General features: G+C 42.0%; 3 protein-coding genes across 9 annotated transcripts in view; 2 read left to right on the top strand and 1 right to left on the bottom strand.

Moving 5' to 3' along the window:
• The window catches only part of osbpl3b (oxysterol binding protein-like 3b), a 34036-nt gene extending 27376 nt beyond the window's left edge, over nt 1-6660 (top strand). For all 5 annotated transcript variants that reach the window (XM_034610189.1, XM_034610188.1, XM_034610190.1 and 2 more), the window contains 8 exons: nt 1300-1437; nt 1556-1619; nt 1731-1809; nt 2490-2634; nt 4053-4197; nt 4292-4418; nt 4965-5087; nt 5656-6660. In XM_034610189.1, coding sequence (XP_034466080.1) covers nt 1300-1437; nt 1556-1619; nt 1731-1809; nt 2490-2634; nt 4053-4197; nt 4292-4418; nt 4965-5087; nt 5656-5752 — 918 coding nt within the window. In that variant the 3' untranslated portion in view covers nt 5753-6660. The remainder of the gene's footprint in view (nt 1-1299; nt 1438-1555; nt 1620-1730; nt 1810-2489; nt 2635-4052; nt 4198-4291; nt 4419-4964; nt 5088-5655) is intronic.
• Nucleotides 6661-7810: 1150 nt separating this feature from the next.
• gsdmeb (gasdermin Eb) lies at nt 7811-12549 on the top strand. Its single transcript, XM_034610213.1, has 10 exons — nt 7811-7946; nt 8223-8434; nt 8568-8760; nt 9038-9212; nt 9566-9686; nt 9790-9909; nt 10184-10311; nt 10426-10609; nt 11329-11402; nt 11508-12549. Exons 2-10 carry the CDS (start codon nt 8230-8232, stop codon nt 11733-11735), a joined length of 1428 nt encoding a protein of 475 aa, XP_034466104.1. The 5' UTR covers nt 7811-7946; nt 8223-8229; the 3' UTR covers nt 11736-12549.
• A 105-nt stretch (nt 12550-12654) lies between these two features.
• Nucleotides 12655-22740, bottom strand: mpp6a (membrane protein, palmitoylated 6a (MAGUK p55 subfamily member 6)). Of its 3 annotated transcripts, XM_034610201.1 has the most exons (14): nt 22559-22740; nt 20395-20479; nt 19813-19902; nt 19018-19136; nt 17547-17699; nt 16730-16879; nt 16234-16461; nt 15125-15256; nt 14816-14918; nt 14614-14685; nt 14346-14507; nt 14045-14247; nt 13821-13949; nt 12655-13735 (listed from the first exon to the last, which is right to left on the bottom strand). In XM_034610201.1, the coding sequence occupies exons 3-14, from the start codon at nt 19841-19843 to the stop codon at nt 13559-13561; spliced, it is 1659 nt and encodes a 552-aa protein (XP_034466092.1). In that variant the 5' UTR covers nt 19844-19902; nt 20395-20479; nt 22559-22740; the 3' UTR covers nt 12655-13558. The 3 variants fall into 3 exon arrangements, with proteins under 3 accessions (XP_034466092.1, XP_034466094.1, XP_034466093.1); XM_034610202.1 differs by lacking the exon at nt 20395-20479 and having other exon boundaries at nt 13559-13735; nt 22559-22712; XM_034610203.1 differs by lacking the exons at nt 17547-17699; nt 19018-19136; nt 19813-19902; nt 20395-20479; nt 22559-22740 and adding an exon at nt 17168-17521 and having other exon boundaries at nt 13437-13735.
• Nucleotides 22741-23593: the final 853 nt, after the last annotated feature.

Genomic DNA, 23593 nt, shown 5'->3' on the forward strand with positions numbered 1-23593 from the left:
AATGCTCAGATCACATGCTCACATCCAGCACTCAGTGGTTTTCCTGACTCTGAACTTCTACCAGCACCTGTAAAACTCACTGGTTAATATGTTAAATAGTTTAATCCCCACATTAAAACATGTTGGATAAAGTCAGACTCATCTATTTGTGTTTGTTGAATGCCTTCTAGTCTTAGATCCCATCGTTTATGATCTGATGATGAATTAAAAAGCCGATAGCAGATGCATTTGGGACAATGTGATCCACTTCTCTTGCTCTCCACACAAACTGTTAATCCAGAGATAACCAAAGCTTGCTCAAACGTGATCAGTCAAACTGATTCTGCATATTCATACGTAGAATCTGTTCAAATACAATTCCTGCTAACAGACTGCTATTAGCACAGAGTAACAGGAGTGGTATCCTCGCTAACTTTTGGCAAGAATATGAAAACTATCAAACTAAGATGTCAGAAGTCAAAAATGTTCTATCAATCAGTCTGCATGTCTTTGGACTATGGGAGGAAGTTCTGGTAGAAACCTTGGCAGACACGGGGAGAACATGCAAACTCCACACACAGAGACCCCGACCGAAACCAGGATTCAAACCAATAACCTTCTTGCTTTGCTGACCTCTATCAATACAAAAAATGTATTGAGGCAGATTGTTTGTAAAAGCCCCGAATGGCCCATTAGTGGTTCCTGGCTTTTGTTTCTCTTGACCGGACTAGAAGAAATATTGTCCAGTGCTGGAGCTCTTACCAGCCCTGCTTATCGCATTATATTCATGTGTCTGCGGACTCTTTAGTGTTTCACTTTAGCTCACATTAGTACTGTCTGACTTTGGAGTGATTCAGTTTATAGTTGCTGATTGTTCTTTTGTGTGTGTGTGTGTGGGAGGTGCAGAGATGCAGCAGGTGGACTGGCTTTGTTATAAAGGACAAAAGTGCAATATACAGTGTATAAATGTGATATGGAAAGCAGTGGAAGACATCTGCAGTGGCCTCCCATTATGATGTGAAATTAATTCAGCTCCTGGCTCACAACTATGTGAGGAGCATTCAGACAGATGCCCTGTTCATTACAGTAAAATGGGGAGAAAATTAGAAGTGCTGAGAATTAAAATGGGAGGCTTATCGTAAAAAAATGTATGCTATACTTCATTGTCTCAGGTCCCTGGGATTTTTTAATCCCTAAAGTTTTCCCAACTTCGCAATTCTCGAAGGTCTCTTTTTGCTCCACCTCAGTTTCCGCAACTTATTATTCAGTCTTGAAAATTGTGAATAAAGTGACCAACTGTATTGTTTTGTGTTTATGCAGGTATACATAGCTACATTTGTTGTGTCAGGCTATGCATCCAGCTACTACAGAACTGGTGGAAAGCCTTTCAACCCGCTCCTGGGAGAGACGTACGAATCTGACCGGCCAGATAAAGGCTTTCGATTTGTTGCCGAGCAAGTATGCGTGTTTTTTAAAATGTATTTTCTGTAACGGTTGAACAATCACAGCATTCTAATAATAATTCACTGAATCGATGTTCTAACGCCGCTCTTTGTTTCCCTTTTTTCATGGTCAGGTCAGCCATCACCCTCCGATCTCAGCCTGTCACGCAGAGTCTAAAAATTTCATGTTCTGGCAAGGTAGAGGAATATGTAAATGAGCTGGATCTATTATTAGTTTTTGTTCATGTTACGGAGCAGCTGGTTGTTCTGGATGAGTGTTGATGTGCTTTTCTCCCACTGGTCCTGTAGATGTGAGGTGTAAGAACAAGTTCTGGGGGAAGTCGATGGAGATTGTTCCTGTGGGCACAACTCATGTAACTCTGCCGGGGTGAGTCTCTCCTGCCTCGTTTACTCCAGCACAGGACACACACACACACACAGATACACACACACACACAGATACACACACACACACACACACACACACACACACACACACACACACACACACACACACACACACACACACACACACACACACACAGATACACACACACACACACACACACACACACACACTCACACACACACACACACACACAGATACACACACACACACACACACACACACACACACTCACGCACACACACACACACACACACACACACACACACACACACACACACACACACACACACACACACACACACACACACACACACACACACACACCACACACATAGCATCTGTCTCTTTAACTTTAGAGGACATAACATTGATTTCCTAGAGGCTGACTCTAAACCTAACCATAGTTACTTCTTGCCTAACCTTAACTTAACCTCAACCTAAACCTAAACTTAGCCTAACCTTAAAACATGTCTTCACCTTAAAATGTAATGATTTACATCATGGGGACTTCCCATAATGTGACTGTGTAAACAGACTAAGGTCCCGACAACATGAGTATTACCTGGACAACACACACACACAGATTGCACACACCAATGACCATGACAAGTGGGAGGGAACAGGTTCAATTAATAGTTTTAAATTCTCTTTTTTCTTAGATTCGGAGACCACTATGAGTGGAACAAGGTCACGTCCTGCATCCACAACATTCTCAGTGGACAGCGCTGGATCGAGCACTACGGGGAGATCTCCATCCGAAACAGCAGCAGTGACATTTGCCAATGCAAGATCACGTTTGTTAAGGTGAGGTCAGTCTCGGAGCCCACCGTATGACAGCAGATATGCGGGCCAAGACTCCATCTTCTATTTGCATTGTTTACAGCCCGACTAGTGTCTTTTAAGTTGAATGTTTCTCCACAACAGTGATACTTTTTGTATGTGTTGTGTCCAGACGACATTTTGGCTAATCTGCATTAACACCTTTCTGCATATGAAGGCAGATATTTCAAAAAGCTGATTGGAGATTTGCATTTCGGTCAGTGGGTTTGTTCTGTTTCACTGCTGACCTTATTTAGTATCAGTATTCAGTGCTGCACCCAGAGACCCTGGCCACCTCTAACATCTCCTTTCAATAGGGTTTTATTAACAGAGTCATTATTGTTCCAATGTGTTATCAATTCTGCCTGCAGTGTCTTGTGTTCATTTTGATCCCAGACTAATTATGATTACATTCACTTTGGGCTCGAGAGCAACGATCAAAGGAGGAGAGAGAGACTTTGCACTTTAAATAACTTCACTAAATCAAATAGTTAGAATTAAGCATGTGATCTGGAGAGAATCAATCAAATATGTTCCATGTCTACTTCACTGCCAACAACTGCTCTGGCTCTGTGGCCGTGGCAGCCCGAGTCGACCAATAACATTTGCACCTCTGTAGAAGTGCTTGACTGTGAAACCCTCTGCACAGCTACAAAGCTGCTGGGGGGAGATACCAGAACACACCAGTATGAGGCCTTAAGGAGTGTTGTCACACATTTACGACATGAGTGTATCCAATACTGTAAACTATCGTGATTTATAAGCCCACAATATTTGAGTATTTTAATATATTTCAGTATATTATTGGTCCATATCACCGTAGCTCCATTCGCAATAGCTTAGTGTTGGTAGCATAGATTCTTTATAAAGATGGACTCCTCAAAAGTGAAGTCAAAGCATGTGAGCCCCAGAAGGCCTCGTCAAAACAACCTCAAATGAAAAGGCATTTTTCAGTGAATTGTATTGATGACACGTCACCAACAGTCATAGTAAAATCTGCACTTCCTTCCAAAGTCTATAAACTCTCTACACAGATGGTCGTCTTCACATAGCAGGTCAGCAAAGGTCCTCTTGATGTTTTCAGTGTTTCAGGTGCATGGAAGGCTTTACTGAGAGGAGAAGGTTAATTGCTTTAGCTTGTGTCCCATTTGAAAGACCTGAAGCTGCGCGGCACGACAAGCCAAAACATGTCACAACTCATTATGCATCCTCATTTCTAATTAAGCACAGCAGCCCCGCAACACACTCTGGTGCTCAGGGTGGTTTACGCAACAGCAACATCTGCTGACTGCGACTGGACTCACGTCACAATCTCTGCACTGTCCATTCACTCTCAGCTGCAGGGACACAGTCCTCTCTGTGCGACGAGGAGATCAACCCGTTCTGTCAACTTGTTTTCACAGGCCAAATACTGGAATTCTAGTGTGAACGAGGTGGAGGGAACCGTCACGGATCAGAAAGGGAAGGTCGTCCACAGACTCTTTGGAAAGTGGCATGAGGCGGTTTTCTGTGGAGACCCACCTTCAGCCACGTGCATCTGGAGAGCAAGTATGGCAGGTTTCTCTAACAACTGTGCACCTCTATAACATATGTCTCCCTATTATGATATCTTAACGCCATGGTTATTTTTTTTGCAATGCAGATGCAATGCCAGTGGACCACGAGCAGTACTATGGTTTTACAAAGTTTGCTGTTGAACTGAATGAGTTGGACCCATCTCTGAAACTGCTGCTACCAACCACAGACACCAGACTACGAGTTGACCAAAGGTTAGAGCAACAGATGGGAAAATAAAAGTATATTCACATGCACGTAAGCTTGGACTTTCTGCAATATCCTGAAAGATAAGACTGAAAGAAACACTAGATTTCTGCCAAAGTATTGTGATATGATGAGATCAAAAAACAGAACATTGCCAGTGAATATCTGAGCAACACATCTTTTTTTATCTCACATCTCGAACGCTTGAGAGCCGTCTTGAAAAGTGCACACCCTACGCTATGATCAAAATAGCACAAAAACAGACACATCAATGCTCATGTTAAAAATAGTAAGTGACCTCAGAAACTCTCAGATCCATCAACATTACTTGAGATGACATTTGCACGGTTTAAAAGTCTGCTAAGTGAAGGCTGCTGCCACAAGGCGCCACAGAAATAAGAAGCATTTGGCAGCAAAGTTATTTCAATATCCTGATTCATGTGTTTTCCTGTTTGTCCATAATTGAGTTATAATGGCACACACAAGTGGAGAATAAATTTGAATATTTGAAGATGTTTTATAATGTTTGTATAATGGATGTGTCGGGCTGCCAGACTGCTGGAGGAGGGGAAGTTGGAGGCGGCAGAGGAGCAGAAGCAGAGGATCGAACAGCTGCAGAGAGAAAGACGGAGAGTCCTGGAGGAGAGCAATGCCACGCATCAGCCTCATTTCTTCAGGTAGCCATGACTTCCTCTCTAAAGAAAGTCAAGTGTAGAGAAGTGAGAATTTCTTAGCTTAGAAATACATAATGCAACAACTAGACCGATAATTCATCACGATTATTCATTGCTTTGTAACGCAAATAAAACTTTAATACATTACCTCATCATATAGATTTTCATTAGCAATGTCGGTGAAGACAATAATTCCCATGATCCCACACTGCTTCATGATGTCATCAAACTAGGTCTTCTGTTATTGTTAGGATTGAGAGACCCTTACACTTATGTACACCTGCTTCTTTATCTCTCAGGTATAATTTACCTTATTTAATTTTACTATCATTATTACGCTTTCCTTTTTCCTTCCATGCATAACTATATATAGATGTATATATATGTACACTTACTATGCTTTACATGTGCTGTCAACATTATACCTGATTTCTCAAAAAAAAACGTTTTGATTGAAAGACCCCCTAGTGGCCAAAAAGAGATAGTGTATGTTTAATAACGTCACATGCAGCTTGTCATGGTAACACAATCATTTCATCATTACTATCTGGAATTTCTTTTTCCCCCTCAGGAGGTCAAAGGACGATACGTGGCTGAGCAACAACACGTACTGGGAGTTGAGGAAGGACCTCGGCTTCGCCCACATAGATTTCCCGGTGCTGTGGTGACCCCTGAAATGTACCTCGCACACATTTTCCACCTGCGCAGCCTCTACTGTGACCCAGGCTGGTTCTGGTGACCTCTGTATCCCAGTCTTGCCGTCCACATCCAATCCTGTCTTCATTATTGCAGTTCATCAAAGTTGTTGCCTTAATAGCAAGTGCTTATCTAAGTTGTGTAAACATGTTTATGCAATTAAACTACGAAAAAGTTGATTGATGTAAACAGATTTTTGCCCACATTCCCACCTCTAATGTTAAAGAGACAGGAGCTACAAATCAAGTGTTTCAGACAGAGGCTGAAAAGAGGAGCTGCAGCAATTGGCAGAATGAGGAAGTGTTGTTTTTTTTAACATTAGAGCTTCTAAACCTTTTTATGAAATAGTATAAAGGAAAATTATGAACCTCGAACATGAGCATAATAAGTCTCCATTAATTATTGCTCTACACTAGCTTAACATGGACCGAACAACTGGTCACATAGCTGCCGTCTCATCATGGACATTCTCTACCTCTGAGATAAAACTAGCCTTGATATGCCAGTCATGAAGTAAACACATGTAATATTTATTCTGCACCTGCCTGATGCCTTACTGCTTGTACTCATATTGTTTAATTTATTTTTTGTTTCATATGTTAAGTGTTTTTTTAAATGTATGCTTTGTAAGGACTTCTTAAGAACACATGAACTGTAATCCTTACTGACCTTTTCTTTCTGTCTTCATCACAGTAATTACAGCTTTTTGCTATGACTGCGTCAATGATTGTGCACCAATGAGCTGCTGTAGCAAACATCAAATCCAGCTATTTTTCACTTCATCCATTCGCACCGTCGTCTCTGTGGACTCGGGGAGGACTTGTGACCAAAAGTGTCGGAAGCTACGCTCCATGAGCTCAAATAAAATCTGTGATGCTTTCTTTCTGTTGAGTCATTTCTTTTTTTGGGGCTGTTTGTGCAAAACACTGAAAGCAACTTGGCTATTACCATAATTTCCACTTACCATTCTGCATTCCACAGTGTCCTTGGGCAAGATACTGAACCCCTAAATGCCCCTGATGGCTGTGTATGAGTGACAGTGTTGTACATAGATGTACTGTATGATTGTATGTGTGAAAGGGTGAGTGGCAAAACTGTACTGTAAAGAGACGTGAGTGGTTATCAAGACTAGAAAACACTTTTTTATACACGTTTATTATCTGACGAAAACTCTCTAAAGAAAGTTTTCATATTACTCTAAATAAACCTCTGCATTTAGTTGGGATCTGTCCGCTGGTATTGGAACAGAGCATGGGCGTCAGTCAGGTGAGCCACCAGGGCCATGTCATCTGATCACATAAAATGTCTGTGTTTCTGGTGGTTAAATATTGTTAGATTGTGTCAATAAATCTCAAATAAAAAGTTGTTTCATGTGATCCTGGTATGTAGAGAGCACATGAAGCTGTGGCCATGTCCCCTGCCTCCTCCAGACTGTGGTCAGAGTGACATTAGAGAAAAACAGTGACGTTTCTATATAGTGTTAAAAAGAACTTCCAAAAAAGCACTTCTGGTTGTCATCAAAGACGATAATACACAACACAACAAGTCAAGTGAAGACAGTGAAGTCTGTTTGTAGTCACCAAAGACCGGCCTCTAGGTGTCAGCAAAGAGCCACATTGATACTCATAGGGTAAAAGAGACAGTGAACTTTGCAGTGTTGTTGTTGTCAAGTTTCCAACCTGAAGCTTTGACAAAGAAAAATCTAAAAGTGTATTTCATATCATATTTAAACCCTTTGAAGTTCTTTAATTCATTCAATGTGGCCTAAATAACTTATGTGGCTTTATTTATTATTTTTATTTATGTCATTTATTATATTCTTAAAATTATGTTTGAGGCTGAGGGAAAAATACGACTATTGTTAGTATTATTATTATTAGTAGTAGTAGTAGTAGTAGTATTTTTTATTGTTATTGTTTTTTGTTATAATTCTTACAAATAATAATTGCTATTTTTTATTATTTATATTATTACATAGGTCTGCTGTGTTGACAGTGTTCAGTGACACGCCCACAGTTTCCTGCGGAGGGGGCCGAGCGTCTTTTGTGCAGGACAGACACAGCCTGATCGCAGACTGACGTGAAGAAGAACTGTCTGTTCCTAAAGTCTGAGCTCAGAGGAAACTTTTAATCTGCTTCCTCAGAACACAAATCACCCGGGGACACGGTAACACTTGTTTTCTCTTTTATTCACGATGCTAGTTTTGTTTCACGAGCAGCTGAAGTCACGATCCTGAGAAAAGCAGCTGAGGCTGATGTGTTTGTTGATGCTATTAGCATGTTAGCTTCAGGCAGAAATACATGCATTCAGTGTATTGATGTTATTATGGGGACTTTTTTAAAGACAGACAGGAAATGAAGGGACGGTGGAAGGATTGTTGACCATAGTTTAAAGTCAGTTGAACCCACATGAGTGCTGCGGTCTTTGTCTCCATCCATCCAGGTGGGAGATGTTTGCCACAGCCACCAGGAACTTTGTGGAGGAGGTGGATAACGGGGGTTTACTGATCCCTGTGTCCAGCCTCAATGACACCATTGAGCTGCTGACTGTGGTGGTGAAGCGGAAACGTTTCTGGTTCTGGCAGAAGCCCAAGTATCTCCCCACTGATTTTAACCTGAATGACATCCTGGCAGGAGACATCCTCCTACAGCCAGGTAAACACCAAACACTCTGTATAAGGACATGCATTTGCTTTCGATATCTGTAGCATTAAATCACAGAAAACCCTTTTTCTACGGTGGCCGAGAGCGCTCATGTACTGCACCTTATTTTCTCCTGTTCCCACAGTTACCATAGAGATAGACTTCATCAAGTTTAACGGGACGTATGGGGACAACATTCAGGGGGCTATGAACGCAAACCTCAGCCACTCCAGCGTGAGCCTGCACGGCAAAGACTCGTCCAAGCTCCAGTCGTCCTTCGACAGTTTGAAAAAAGAAGAAGTGAATGTGCAGGAGCTGCTGCAAGGATCCAAAAGCAGGTCTGTTCCCCCGACCTGTCTCCAGCGTCCTGACGGCAAAACACCGGACACCTGACCTCACACTCTGTCAGAGATATTCACACAGCACCAGTGATCTTTGTCCACTCATAAAGCCCCACACAAAACACACAGTCAGTTGAGTGTTAACACTCACGAGAGAAAATGCTTCTATTTGAAGAGGGTTTTATTCACATGAAAATTTAAAATCAGTTTAAGACATTTTGTTTTTTCCAGTGAAAAATATAACGCTGGTGCTGCTGTGCATTCATTGTCTCAGGGCCCTGGACATGTCCCACTGTCTGATCCTGCAGACCAAGGAGAAGCACAGGCGGGTGTTGGGGATTGTGAAGGAGCGCATTGTGACCACGAAGCCCTGTTCGGTCATAGAGGAGGTGCAGCAGGGCGGAGAGTGTGGAGGAAGCCTCACCTTCTGTGGGCCCAAGTTCTCCAAGGTAGAGAAGTAAAACTGAAACTATCTCATGATGTCTCTTGTTATCAACCCATTATCTATATACTGCTTATAAAAGGTCTCTTTTTCCCTGAATGAGTTTCAGCTCTGCATTTAACTTGTCTTTGCTTTTTAAGTTGTACAAGTGGAAGTTAACTTTGTGCCACTTAATGCTGAAAAGTGATTTTAAATTAAATTTCAGCAACACATCATTTTTTCTACTGACTCCCACATGTTTTGCATAATAAGATACAGATTCATAGGTGAAGGATGCATCACTGGCAGCTGTTACTTTTCAGCAGTAATTGTTGTTTTAGAGTCTTTAGTCAAACGTCTGCTGTATCATTGTTTCCGCAGGTTTCACTGAAAGAGAACGGGAGCCTGAGTAAAGACAGTAATGTTACCATGGAGATTCCCACCCATACTACCATTGCCTACGCCCTCATAGAACTAGAGATCAAACAAGATGGATGCTATGGTGAGGAGTCATCAGCTAAATCAACACATTTGCATATTTGAGCAGAACAACTGATCCTGAATCCATTAAATATCTGAAATGTGACATGCTGTATTTTCCTCAGAGTTGTGTCTGATGTCAGACACCAAAGGAGGTTTTGAAGTAGACGGCCAGGCTAAGAAACGACTGTGGGATGCGTCCAGATCTGCTCTGCACGCCTCTGAAAATAGCCGCCTTCAACAAGGTAAATTACTGTTTTTCTCTCTGCAGCCATGGAACATGTGACTGTAGGTGATGACGTGTTCAGAAATATGTGCCGGCTCACAAACGACCTTGGGGTCTTATCAGAATGGTTTGATAATCTCTTGTAAACGTCTGCTTTGACCTGAAGCTTTTATCTAAAGCTCGTACTTGGTATTAGGCAGTTGACTTCGGCCTCGGGTTTTAGTGGCCTGCTACATAATGCAAACATTCTGTGTTTGGAGTCAATTTGAATGGCTTTTTCTTTCTATGAACAGATCTGGAGCAACTTCGTGATCACTTCCAGCTGCTGTCGACTCTTCCTGCCTCCACACGGTCCTCTCTGCTCCAGCAACTCACTCGAGTTATGCAGGATCAACTAGCAGTCAGTGCACTTCAGGATGTGGTAGGTGGGACAGAGAGGCCCTGACAGGGCAGAGGCACAATGATAACGCGGAGTTAAGACCATAAACCTCTGATACGACTGCCTGTTAAACATGGGTGTGTTCCTCTGGCTCAGCTGGACCAGATGTGCGGGGATAAGAGCTCTGTCCTGGGTGATGTTATGACAACAGAGAGCCAAACACAGAGCATCCAGGCAATTCTGGACCTCGTGGAGCAGTGTGGTGAAGCAGAGTCAGCTCAGACAGGCCAGGCCACGTCACTCCTCACAGCCCTCCACCTCATTAGCAGCGCCTTGGACGGTGGGTAAAAGTACTCTCTGTGCAGCCTTTGTTACTTTACACATTAGTTAAGTCGAATGTTGCTTGAAGTCCTGTAAAAAGAAGAACCCGACCGATATGGATTTTTGGGCCCAATGCTGATATTTTCGTTGATATATAGTTGAAAATGATTCTATAAGATGTTGTTTTCAAACCCTAACGACAAAGATATGAAAGTTCAACCATAAACTTTATTATAAATAAAAATTAAACACAAATTTTACCAAATATATAGAACTTTATTCAGGAAAATAAACATTTTTATCCCAAATGTACACATATATATTTATTTTTTCAGCGTTGTTTATTCAGTAAAATAAAATGTTTAGTTTTTCAGACCTTATCTGCAAACGATACGATTCAAATTCTTTATTTGTCCCCGTAAGGACATTGGTTTGCAGCAATAATCACAGGGTATTTTGACAGAGGTAGACATTTGGTCCAGATCAGCTAGTTTGAATAAAAAATAACAGCTTGTGGAAAAAAGGACATTTAGAAATCTGTTGTTTGTTAATCGAGGAGGGGGGGGGCAGTAACGTCATTCATCCTATGTCTGTGAAAGGCTCATTTTGTCTGATTCTTTTTGACCAACTGATAAATCGGTCAGTCTCTAGCAGTCATCATTTCAATGTCATGAGGAGAAGCGGGTAGGATGTCCTGAAGTTCTGTTTTCATCCCTCATCTGTGTGTTCACCTTTCAGAGATGACCAATGATTGTCGTGCCGTCTTGGGAATGTGCTGCAGCCACTCAGTGTTAAACACAATGGAGCTGTTGGTGAGTAAAGGCGGTTTGTACAAAATGAAAACCACACAACATGTTACATGAGTGATGCATCATAGCTCCAGCTGCATGTTAAACTTTGTCTCACCCCTGTTCCAGGTGCAGTGTGCGTCAGGAAGCGGAGAGCTGCCGCTGAGCAGCGCACACCTGACTGCACTGACAGAGGACGTGTATGAAAAGACTGCACATCTGTTCGCCTCCTCCAACATGCGCCTGAAGAGAGACGAGGACACCGTGAGGACAGAAATAAACCAGGAGTCGGGGAACCTTCCTCTGGTCCTGTGCATCGCTGTCAGAGGTCTGGCCTCATTAACCCTGGGAGTTTGAATTGAAGATGCCTTCAAATCCACCAGAAACTATTACTAACCACACCTGCATGAGGTGCACGGCATCACATACATGAAGTGTTATTTATCAGTGTTTTCTAAATTCAATCTGGTGCTGTAGAATGTTATTTAAAACACTTTTGCATTTTACGGTGCGTTAATTACTTTCATTTACTCATGAGACAGTCACTTTGTGCTTTAGTCGATGAAAAGACAATCACTGATCAATGACAAGTCTTCAAAGGTTTTGAGAAGAAAATTTGTCGCGTTTATGGATTTTAGATCAAACAAACTATGTGAAGACATCAACGTAGACTCTGGGGACTGATTTTTGACTGATTTTATAGAAAATGACATGATTTATAATGAAATAATCAACTTTTAAGTAATCAGCTGTGTGTTACCAAAGGTTGATCTAAACCTTCAAGCCAATCAGATCAAGGAATTCTCAGTGGGCGTGGAACAAAGTAAAATAAACACTACTTATATTACGTGGAATCTAATGTGATGTCTCAGCACTTAGGCTGTCGGGACATCTTGCACTTACACATTCGATGTGGCTTCAGATTGTTTTTCTGCACTAATATTGTAACTGTACTATATTTGTGACACTTCCTCATGAAACCATGTTATTGTTCCCCATAGACCTGTTTTTTAATGTGCCAACCACAGACCTCATTCTCAACCACTTTTGCAAATTTGTAATATTTTAACTTTTGATGCAGATTAAACGCACATTTCTTTAAGTTTTAAATTCAAGTTTGATATTTTGTATATTTTTCTCTATGGCGGAAAAATAAAATGTGACCATGTCAGCTGTGGTTGTAACTATTTCCTTCTCTTTCACACTGTGAACACATTCAACACATTTGTCAAAGAATTCTGCCACAAGAATCAAACAGCAAATACAAAGCACATCATTATAAAACACATCATTTATTTCACATCTGAAAATACACCTTTTCTGAAGTCTTGTAAAATATAACCTTTATAAGTAAATATGAACTTTTATTAAAAACTGTTACGTTTTTTAGTAATATCACATCAAAAGGGATGGTTCACTGAAATGCAGTACCCTGCTCAAGAGTCCTGTGGAAAGTTTCTTTCTCCCAGACAAACACAGCACCGTATTCACTGGTCAAACAGTCACGCACATGATCCATATGTATGACCGTCAACATAATCCACTTCTGTTGTGCTTGAGTGAATGAGAGAAGTGGGTAAACACTGCAGTACCTTTTCTTCCTGTACAACATCAAACAGTGATTGCCAAGACATTTGCCATTAATGACACACCAGAGAATAAATGTAGCCTTCACAAGGAAACAGGTCTGAGAAACATACGACTCTATTCTACATGAAGGACGAAATGAGATGACGTACTGAGGCATACACACTGTAAACTGTAACACTGAGGTATCGTCCTTTTCAATGAGCAAACCCTCCTGATTTGAGAAATAAATACACTACCTATCTTACATACTGATGTAAATTGAAAATAACACTGCTTTTGTTATTATTTTAAAACACCCTGACACATTGGCCAGTAATTTCTTCCAATCCGTTCGAAGAGAAAGAATTCTTTAAAAATATATTTTGCCAATAAGTACACTTCCTGTGTGTTGTCAGTTGCATAGTGTGCTATTAAGGAATCTTGCATTTCAGATCAGGTGACACTGATGCAGCTTTGTGCAAGGCCCAAATTAACACAGGACTGATGTCCAACACTTAGTCTGTGTGTGTGCAGAACAGGGTTGTGTCCCTGTTTGTCCCAGGCCTAGCAGCTCCCACAGCCATGTCCGTCCAGCAGGGGGGGGTATTACATCAGTAGACCCAGCTGACTGGAACCCACTGAGGCTCTATGAATAATCGCTCTACAGCTTCCTGCAGCTTGTCAAAGGCCTTGTCCAGATTGTCATTAACAATAGTCAGGTCGAAGTAGTGACTATAGGCCCGGCGTATCCTGGCACTCTCATCCACAGTCTTCTTCAAATCGTTCTCCTGGTACAAAATGAGGCAACAACAGTTAACCAAACCGTTATAATATGTAACTATTTAGAGAAACTGAAATCCACTCAAAACTTACCGTGAGTAGTTTGGTAGTAAGTCCAGCATCTACCACAGCTTTGTGCATAGCTCTTAGTGTGTCCAGCTCAGGAGCAGCAATAAACACCACGAATGGCATAAACTCAGCAGTCTTTAACATTTTCAGGGCCTGAACAACAACAACAACAAAAAAGACAATGTCCAAACCAAATCTTTAGATGACGATCTATAAATTGAGTGTGCGTGTGTGTGTGTTAAATTGACCTGAGGGTTGACGTCTAGGATGCAGGTACGACCCATATCCACCACTTCGTGGATTGAGTCAATTTTGGTACCATAAAGGTTGGCATCATACTCGCCGTGCTCCAGGTAGCGGCTTTCCTTGATGTCCTTCTCCATCTCTTCCCGTGTAACAAAGCTGTAGTTCTGACCGTCTTTCTCCTCTTCTCTGGGACGTCGTGACGTGACTGATGGTAAAAGATGAGGAAAGGTGTAACATGTACCAAGACAGAAAACCTTCAAATATACAGTTAAGTTGCCTTAGCCATTTGTTTCGCACACTCACATGGCACAGTGGTGCCGTATCTCAGAGGATTCACAACATTGAGCCTGTTCTTCAGGCTCCGCCTGCCAACTCCCTGAGCTCCAATCAGAATAAGTGTCTTTCTCTGGAACGGTGGCATCTTGGCGACCTCCTCATAGATCTGCAGCTCATAACGGTCAAACTCTGTTCAAGGTGATACACAGGCTGATTTAGCACTGTATTGTTATATATGCACTTATTGTCAAAATATATTGCATGTAGAAAAATTAGAACGAGTGGTGATACACACCAGCATTCTTAGAAGTCAGGTACATCATTTTTTTCTTCTTTTTCTTTGCAGTTCGAGTTCCGCAGAGCATCCCTGAGTCACACAGAGAAAAAGTTAGGTCACCACTGGTGGCGCTAAAGCCAAGAGATCTTTGACTGTCATGATAAATAAATGGTAACAGCTGGTATCATGATGAGAAGGAGAGAACATGACTTATACTGACCAGAATCCGAAGTGTCCCAGTCTCGTCTGACGAAAGCTTTCCTCTTCTCCTCCAAGAACTGACTGGGGATGAGACCAGTGGCTTCACCAAACACTTTGCGTGCCTGTGTGGAAATCAGAGAGGTTCAGAAATCATTGTTTCAATAAATCACATACAGAAATAAGGTATCAGTCACAAACACCTTCCTCCTCATCTTTAACTACCTCTTGTAATGTTCAACAGGCAAATAGTTGGCCACAACCCCTAATCAGCCCAGCAGCTGTAGTCTGTATCAGGTGGTTCACCATTACACAGCAACAGCTTACTCACCTGCCACCAGTTGGGGTCCTCCTTGTTGACTACGTGAAGAATGTCTCCCTTGGAGAAGGCCAAACCCGCTTCTTTACAGGGGATCAAGTTGTCTGTGGTCGGGTTGTAGTTGAAATGTGGCTTTAGATAAACCTACGACAAGATATGAGAGAGTTAAATTACAGGCAGTACATTAACATAACTGTATCATATTTACTTGATAATATCAATCACTTATATCACCAGTAACGTGACTCCAATCAAGCTGCACCAAATTTCACACACTCGTAGATAGTAGTTCCATGAATGGGCCTGATAAGATCCATGAATAACTATCATGAGCGCATCTCAACTTCCTTTCCTGATGAAGCAGCTAAAAGAAGGTTGCTTGTGTTCTCTTCCTTTCCACTCATATTATTGTCTGTTCTTCATTGGTGCTGTTCAGTTCTTCTAGTCTAAACACGGCTCTAAGGACAGTAGGTGGAACGAGGTGGATGAGCATGGAGAAGATGAAACTTTGACAGATTCACCCAAGAGATCAGTCTGAGCAGCAAAAAAATATTCACTATATTCAAAATTGTGTTTATGAAAGATTAATCACCAGGATACTGGGCTGGCCTCATTCAGAAGTTAAAACTCCAACCATGACTATAAACCAACAAATACATAAGCAAACAGGAGAATGAGATAATTTGATCCTCCCCAGCACAAAGGTCAGTGTCTGACATAACCCTACATACTGCTCCTCGGTGTCAGCTGCTGTGTGTGCCTGTTACAGTAAGAGAGGGGGGGTGCTCCAGTGAATAGAGTGGTGTATACCATACAGATAGTGTGTGGGGTGTTATTAATAGACCCCACAAGGGCTCAATTTTCAGGGGGGTGGTATTCTGGGATCAGCCAGGTCAGGAAGCTCTCACCCAATCACTGACAGGTACTGTACAACTACTGGAGAGCCTCAATACACCAACACATACCCATCAACACTGCTGTACACATAAAGCACTGATTTCAAGAAAGATTAGATGAGCACAAACAGAAGAAATGAGAATGAAACTGACTTATTCTCCTGTAATAAAGGATCACTGAGTTCCCACAGGTGAAAAATAACAGGCAGCATCCCTCTCCCTTACCTGCGGGGGTGCCGGTGTGTCTCTGTAGCTGGGCAGGACCTTGAGCGTGATGCTCCCGCTGCAGTCCTTCAGCAGCTCCTGGAGTTCATGGGGTTTGCTGCCGACCTCACGACCGTTCACCTCGCGGATAATGTCCCCAGTGTGCAGCATGCCCTGCCTGTCAATCGAGCTGCCGTGCAGGATCCGTGCGATCACCATCTCTCCCCGCTCCACACGGAACGTCACACCCTGACAGAGAGTAGCAGCCATTCAGTATCGTACGTCCGCACTTCATAAATCTAACGCAAGGCTTATTCTTTGGTAGGTTTCGTCTGCGTGGGTGCTCTAGATAAAAATTCACTTATGTTGAGGTACCAAGTAAAACTGAGTCACTCTGTTTTAACAAGTGGTCGATAAAAGAGGACACCATGATGGGTAAAGCAATTTACAGCCTAACAGGAGCACGACATGTTCCCTCTGCAGAGCCGTGGTTGATTTAAGTGCCCGGCCAACTTACCAGTGGTTCCCCATCTTTCTTCTGGATGCCAATCATCCTGACAGCATCAGCTGGCATGAGGGAACTGGTCATCAAGACATGGCTGTTCACCGTAGCGTGTGGCATTTCATAGCACTTTGCAGCCACTTTGTCATGAGCCTCGATCAAAGACTGAAGCAGAAAGATTGGAGGAGAGAGGGAAAATCAGACTCACAATCTCTGTATTTTAAGACATTTAGAGTAGATTTCCTGCAGCTTTTTCTAATTAAGAAAGACAACAATAACTGCTACAAGGTTAATTTACCAATATACTAAAAATAACAGTGACCAACACATCTGACACATTAACATGAGCGTTAAGACATAAATCATTGCTCTACACATTCCTTCAGAAAAGATGTTTTGCACTGACAGCAGATCGATTGTTAAGAAGAGACGATAAACCAGGCTTGTTCTTACCCTAGCAGTCACAAGACAGAGTTAGCATTGGTCAGACACTACAAGCTGCATTAGCAAATGGGAAGATTTACTGAAACAGTAGGTGACACAGTCTTCTCCCCCTCACTTTACCCACATAACTCAGCCTGCTATTGGCCCGAGGAAATACACCCCCACCCTCCCATGCTGCAGCTTGTGGTGGGGAATATAAAGACTGACAAAGAAGCAGGGCTGCCTAACAGGCACTTCAGGGGAAATTAGGCAATAGCTGGAGTAAAAAAGCTCTGACATCCATTCCCACACAAGCAGAACGAAATTCAATCCACAAAGCTCTGATCTATTCAAGCCCTTTTGAAAACACACTAACATTGTATACCAGGGGAATGAGGCCAAACTGTACCTGAAAGTGAGGCTCCTGCAAGATATTGACGAGCTCTGTAGCAGCAGGATCTTTTTCTGGCAGTTCGTTGAGGGAATCCAGGATCTCTGTGACCAGCTGAACGTTATCGTCCCGCACGGCTTGTAGCTCAACTTCTTCAAGGCGCTCATGGGCCTACACACAGAGGGAATTTGTCAAATTAGGGATGAAGAAAAATTAAGTTACACATCAAAACTTGATCAAATCATTTACAGTTATCAATGTTACTAATCTACTAATTCACTGCAAAAACATGCATGTATGGAAACAACGACAAAAGAAAAAGATTAACAGCACACGAAGAAAAAGAAATGATGACGACTGATTGCAAAAAGCACTGATTGGTGTTGATTCCGTGAGGCAGACAGATGAGACAGCAGTAGAAAGACAGTTGGGTGCACAAAAGGGACAAAGTCTTGTGTCTTGGTTATGTTTGTGTCTCAATATGGATGTACTGTATATAGTGACATAGTATTTTTCAGGGAACTCGGTTGAGAAACTGCTGTGCTTTGTTAGCACTACTGGATGAGCACAACAGCCTGGTGTAGGCTTAGGGAAATTAGATCATCACCATATTGTTACACATCAACTGATAAAGCACTATATAACCCTGACACTCTTGTTTCCACACATTGTATATCAAATTATAGTGAGGCACCATCAGAATGTCATATTATTCCTCAAACTGTTATAGTGATACACAACAGACACAGAAATTGATAATTGTAGAAATAGTGATGCATTCCATCGGCACTATTTCAAATGACATTAAACTACTCATTGGCCCATCTACCAGGAAATGATCTAACACTTTAAGACAGCAGAGCTCCGTTTGTAGGAAATGAGGACAAGAACGTCCCTCGGTGACAGGTTTTATATAGAAATCATTCTATTTATACATAGTAGTTGAACCTGATCACCTCAATCTGCATTGGAGCAGTTTTTCTGTTATGCAAGACATTTGTTCACCACACTGTCAGCAAATAAGGAAAATTGGATTGTTTATTTTAAGACAGACACAGGAATTGTACTGTCACCCTACACACAGTGGGCAGGGTTAGACTTCACCTTGGCAAGTAGATATTTCTACAGTTGGCACACAGCATGATTAATTAACACCAAGGTCGTAGCACATTACAAGATGCAGTTTGCTGCAGTTCTCTCTATTTCCCACCCCATTCCACATATGAATAAACATTAGCTGCCTGGTTGAACTACGTTGATGAGCCCACTGTCAGGAAGAGATAAACATAATCTTGAAAATGTGGTGATGTGACGATTCATACACTTTCATTTCTTCAGGCTCGTCGTAACATTTGCTACTCCTCTCATCTTCAGCTAGAGCTTGATGACTAGATTATGAGACTAGGACTGTGTATGTGTGTGTGCATGCGACAGAGCACTGGAGTAGCTAGAGTGATTGAGTGTGTGTGTGTCTGTGTGTGTGTGTTACCTTAGCAAGGGAACGGACGATGGGGCTCTCCATGATGCCTCTGAGGAAGATGAGATCAATATCTTTGGCTCCTGTGCCTGTTGGGAGGTCTTTCAGGTTGTCCAACACCTGCTGCATTGCTGGGTTCAGAATATGCACTTGAGTTTAGGATTTACCGCTTTATAAAGGCAGGCAGAAATGTTAGTGATAAACGAAGCTTACTGCCAGTAATAATGCAAATAATTGAAATTCTAAGCCAATGAAAAAAAAACAAGACACTGGGAGCATAATAAGAGCTTACAAGAGAGGAACAATAAGTGGACACTCAATCAATGGGCCAATTCACAGAGAGCAGCCCTCATTTCCATTGCAGCAGCAACAAGCACGCAGAGTCACAAAGGAATTGTTCTACTAACAGGACTGCCTTGTGGATGCTGAGCTCCCAGCAAGAAACTGAGGCCAAAATAACTGGGTTTGCATAAAGAGCACAACATAAACTGCAAGTATTTACCAGTCAATATAACACAGTAAAATAAATAAAATTGAATTTTGTAACTCTTTCCATAAAAATAGGATTTGTAATTTTTGGTTGGTAAAGGAATAAGTTGTCCATTATCTGTTTGGTTTTTTTTCAGGCTAGATACACTGAGCAATATTTGTTTTTTTCTGCCATGTGTGGCTATTGTATGTCACAGTGGGACAAATGTGAATGATCAAACACACAGCTATCTCTGTTCAAATGTCCAAATTTTGCACACAACATTGCAACAGTTCCTGTGCAACAGTCTATTTAGGACTTTGCCTGTGGTGACTTACCTGAGCCAGACTTCTCATTGGCCACAGTCATGTTTATTATTCCCCAGCTCAGGACGGATGAACTCAGGAGTTCTACAGAAGGGAGGAAACCTGCCCAAAGTGGGTTCACCAAGATTACCACACAAGCCAGGTCAAAAAAAGAGCAGCATTCTGAGACATTTGATAAATTGTATTACTGCAGGACTCATGGATATATGAAGGCATGGAGACACAAAATAGCACTGAGGACTTTTTTCTTGGGTTTAATGCACATGGTAGCACAGCGAGCACTGGGGAACTAATGGAGCCACAAAGAAGGCTATTGAAAGACAAAGGATGGGTCTGGTTGTGCCAGCCACACACTGAGTCGTCCCTGGGAACTCTCTACTCAGACATGCTGTCCCCACAGAATGGGGCAAGAACAGTCCTTTCAAAGCCTCAGTAGGTACATGGACAAAAACCAGTAAGGACTTTCGGATCATAGACCATGTTTTTTAACTGTAAAAAACATTAAAAATAAAACAAGATAGTCCATCAAAACAATGTCAACAAAGGCACAAAAGTCCTCATAATAATACAGAGCCAAGAAAAAAGGGCACTCACCTACAAACTGTGTTCAAATCATCGGTGCAGCACTCCAACACGGAGCCCCACGTTTTCTACTAAACACTCATCTGGTACCTTTGGGCTACAGAGAGAAAGGAGGAGGGGGGGTAAAAAAAAAAATCACATTATTCTTATTATTAGATTAAATTGGCGCAGGCAGCCTAAAAGCCCTCCTGGGTATTGATAAACCAGCACATGCTGGTAAGTAAGCTCATCTCTATCTCAAGGGCGTCTTCATGTTCGGGCAATGCCATAGTAATGTACAGTAAAGCAGCCATTCTTGTTGTCCAACTCAGGCACATAACGAGGGTCTGTTTAAAAAGACTCATTGCGACCACCAAGTCAGATCGAGCCCCAGAGGAGTGTGACTGTGGATTAGCAATGTGTGTTCTGTGGATTTAGCTGCAAGATTAATTCATTTGTATGCGACATGTTTTGTGGCAGATTCCAGTGTTGACCTGCAACTGCAGAGAATAGATATTAAATAAAGTATATTCCATGTGCAGAAGTATGCTTGATATTCAGCAATTCATGTTCTCAATATTTTAAATAACAAAGTACACAAAAAATTAAATCAGATTCATTACTCACACAATTCTTTATGATCTTAAGCATAATGCTGATAGAAAGAAAGGAGGTATGCTGGAGAAATGTATTCTCTAAAAAAAACATTTTTTATTATAGATATTTATAAATGTTAAATTAATTTTGCCCATGCATTGCTGATAATGATGTTAAAATGTGGGTTAATCAGTTCATTGATAGAAAAATAATAAAATATATTTCATTTACTTAAATAAGAAATAATAATTTTGATACTAAATAATATCTGTCATTTTATAATGGAAAATTGTCAAAAAGGCAACTATTCTCTACTTCCAGCTTCTCCAGAATTTCTGTTATTTAATATAAACTAAATATGTATTACTCAGTAGTAGTATGTCAAACAGAAACCAGATATCTAGAGGCATCATATTCAGCTCTAGGAAGCTGTAGAGGTAATTTCATAATAACTTCTTGATGCATTACAGAATTGATTAATCAGGAAATAATCTGCAGATTTATAGGAGGTGACGACAATAATTAAAATAGTTGCAGCTATTGAATGGAATATCTGGGCTGGAGGGACACTTAAACCGAAAGTATTTGCCACTGAATACATTTTGAGCAATCGTATTAGATTTGTCTTGTTTGATATTTGAGGCAAACTAATGCGATTTACACTAAAGACAGGGTTTTGTGTAATGGCATGATAAAGTGATGTGTTTCCAGACTTCACGGGTTGAAGATACAAGACTTTGAGGATTCGTGAGTTCAGATTCTCATGTTAACATCATTCTCCTCAGAAACTAGCGGCCGCGCTGAATGAATGGAGCTGAGGGGGGGAGCAGCAGCAGCACCGGGGCTGGCCGAGGCTCACACGGTGCTCGGCGCCTCTCGGTCCGGTGTGAAACGCACGAGGAGCAGCCTGACAGGAGGTGAGCGCTCGGTGCCGGAGGTGGAGGCAGGTTGAGGGGAAGTTAAACACGGTCACAAGCTGCCAGCCCCACGGGAGCTTCGTGTTTTCTGTCATGCTACACACGCACTGGGCACGTGTAGCCACCTCCAACACGATAACTAGCCATTGGTACATAATAAGCAGCTATAAATGCTAACTTCAATGTTAGCACACAGCTATTGGATGTTAATTCAAATGAACTAGAATGTGGCTAAGTGCTGTCAGAGTTTTTATTACAGTTAAATCAACCCGGTGACTGTCCCGTACCAAGTTAGTGCTAGCCGCTGCTAGCCGCGTTTGGAGCTCAAAGAGGCAAGACGTTAGCATTGTTAATGGCCACTAGCAAACACTAGCTTGCCTTTACACGTGTAAGACAGCTTTCAGATTGACGGATAGCACAGTTACCTCCAAGTAATAAGACACGTCAGCAGATTTAACCCCGCTACATTAGCGCGTTAGTGTTGTATCGCAACGTGTGAGTAGCAAGGTTCAGGTTTAGCCACAGCACCAGTCATTAGCCTGCTAGCAGCTAACAGTGAATGCGGCTCAGGCTCGCTAGCTAGCTAGCTGTCGTTAGCCGTGTGTTACAGTGCGAGCAGAGGAACTAGACGGTCTCCCGCTGTCTTCTGGGCGGCGCGGAGAAATGAATAAATGATCATTTACCTGATGGGATTCAGTCTCATCCAGTCACACTTTCACGCTTCCCTCCATCTCAAAAGTCCCCCCAGAAAACTTGCGCAACAGTAACTTGTTAAGTGTATTTCGAGGGAGCCTGTCTGCGCCCCCTCCCTCAGATCCCCGCACGCATACACACACGCGCGCACACACATACACAAACACACTGTGCTAATGACATCCAGTGCCGCTCACTTAGAATTGAATAGGAAAATGTTGGAGTGGAGGTAAAGTGCATTCATGGCTTCTTCCATCGTTATTTCCCCATCAAATCCAATGTCTATGTTTCTGGACATAAACTGTACGCATCTGTTCCGGTAGTAACTAAATACTCATCTGGCTTTGACAAAAGTAGCTAATATCCCCCTGTCGACAACATGCACTTACCCCATGAGGAGGATTTCCTGTAGATCCCGCTGCCGTCAGTGGTGCATGTCGTATAATACCCCCACATGTGTCCAATAACTAATATCCTATGTAAAACCCCATCAGCAGGACAACATGAAGCACCAAGCAATTCCTCTGTTCACCAAATCTGGTTCTCCAGCTGCAATGAAGCCTCCTCAAAGATAACTACAGAATTACCAGCGTCTATAGCTCATGGGAACCATAAGCTCGGAGCAGGTGTCACAACAGAGTTAACCGAATACTCAGCGTTATGTGATTTGCATTTCATATATCCAGGTCACTTGATGGGATTAACTGGTTAATCTGTGTTCAGGCAGGGTGCAGGTGCATCTCAGCAGGTTTTGATATAACAAGCGAAATAAAAGCAACACTCGTGTATTCAATTTATATATTTTTTATTTTAACCCACATCCCAAATAAAGTATTAGCAGCAGACACGGATTACAAGGTGTTTTGTAATTTGAAAAACTGTCAAAATCTTTGGACGCCAGTTCACCAGTAGAGAGCACTGTAAGTCCATCAGTGAATGACACAAGACACTGTTTAACAAACCTCCACTAAAGATACTACATAGTCTAACTCGTTCTACTTGGAGTTTTTAATCAAACGCTGGCC

This window comes from Hippoglossus hippoglossus, chromosome 16 (assembly GCF_009819705.1).
Source record: "Hippoglossus hippoglossus isolate fHipHip1 chromosome 16, fHipHip1.pri, whole genome shotgun sequence".
Taxonomy (NCBI): Eukaryota; Metazoa; Chordata; class Actinopteri; order Pleuronectiformes; family Pleuronectidae; genus Hippoglossus; species Hippoglossus hippoglossus.

Excerpts from the sequence above, each read along its gene's own strand:
- gsdmeb (XM_034610213.1), top strand. The coding sequence starts at position 8,230 with ATGTTTGCCACAGCCACCAGGAACTTTGTGGAGGAGGTGGATAACGGG. Across the intron at positions 8,435-8,567 it reads AGACATCCTCCTACAGCCAG|TTACCATAGAGATAGACTTC; the intron begins GTAAACACCAAA and ends CTGTTCCCACAG. Across the intron at positions 10,312-10,425 it reads TCAGTGCACTTCAGGATGTG|CTGGACCAGATGTGCGGGGA; the intron begins GTAGGTGGGACA and ends CCTCTGGCTCAG.
- mpp6a (XM_034610201.1), bottom strand. The coding sequence starts at position 19,843 with ATGACTGTGGCCAATGAGAAGTCTGGCTCAG. Across the intron at positions 14,919-15,124 it reads AGGACCCCAACTGGTGGCAG|GCACGCAAAGTGTTTGGTGA; the intron begins GTGAGTAAGCTG and ends ATTTCCACACAG. Across the intron at positions 14,248-14,345 it reads ATACGGCACCACTGTGCCAT|TCACGTCACGACGTCCCAGA; the intron begins GTGAGTGTGCGA and ends TTTTACCATCAG.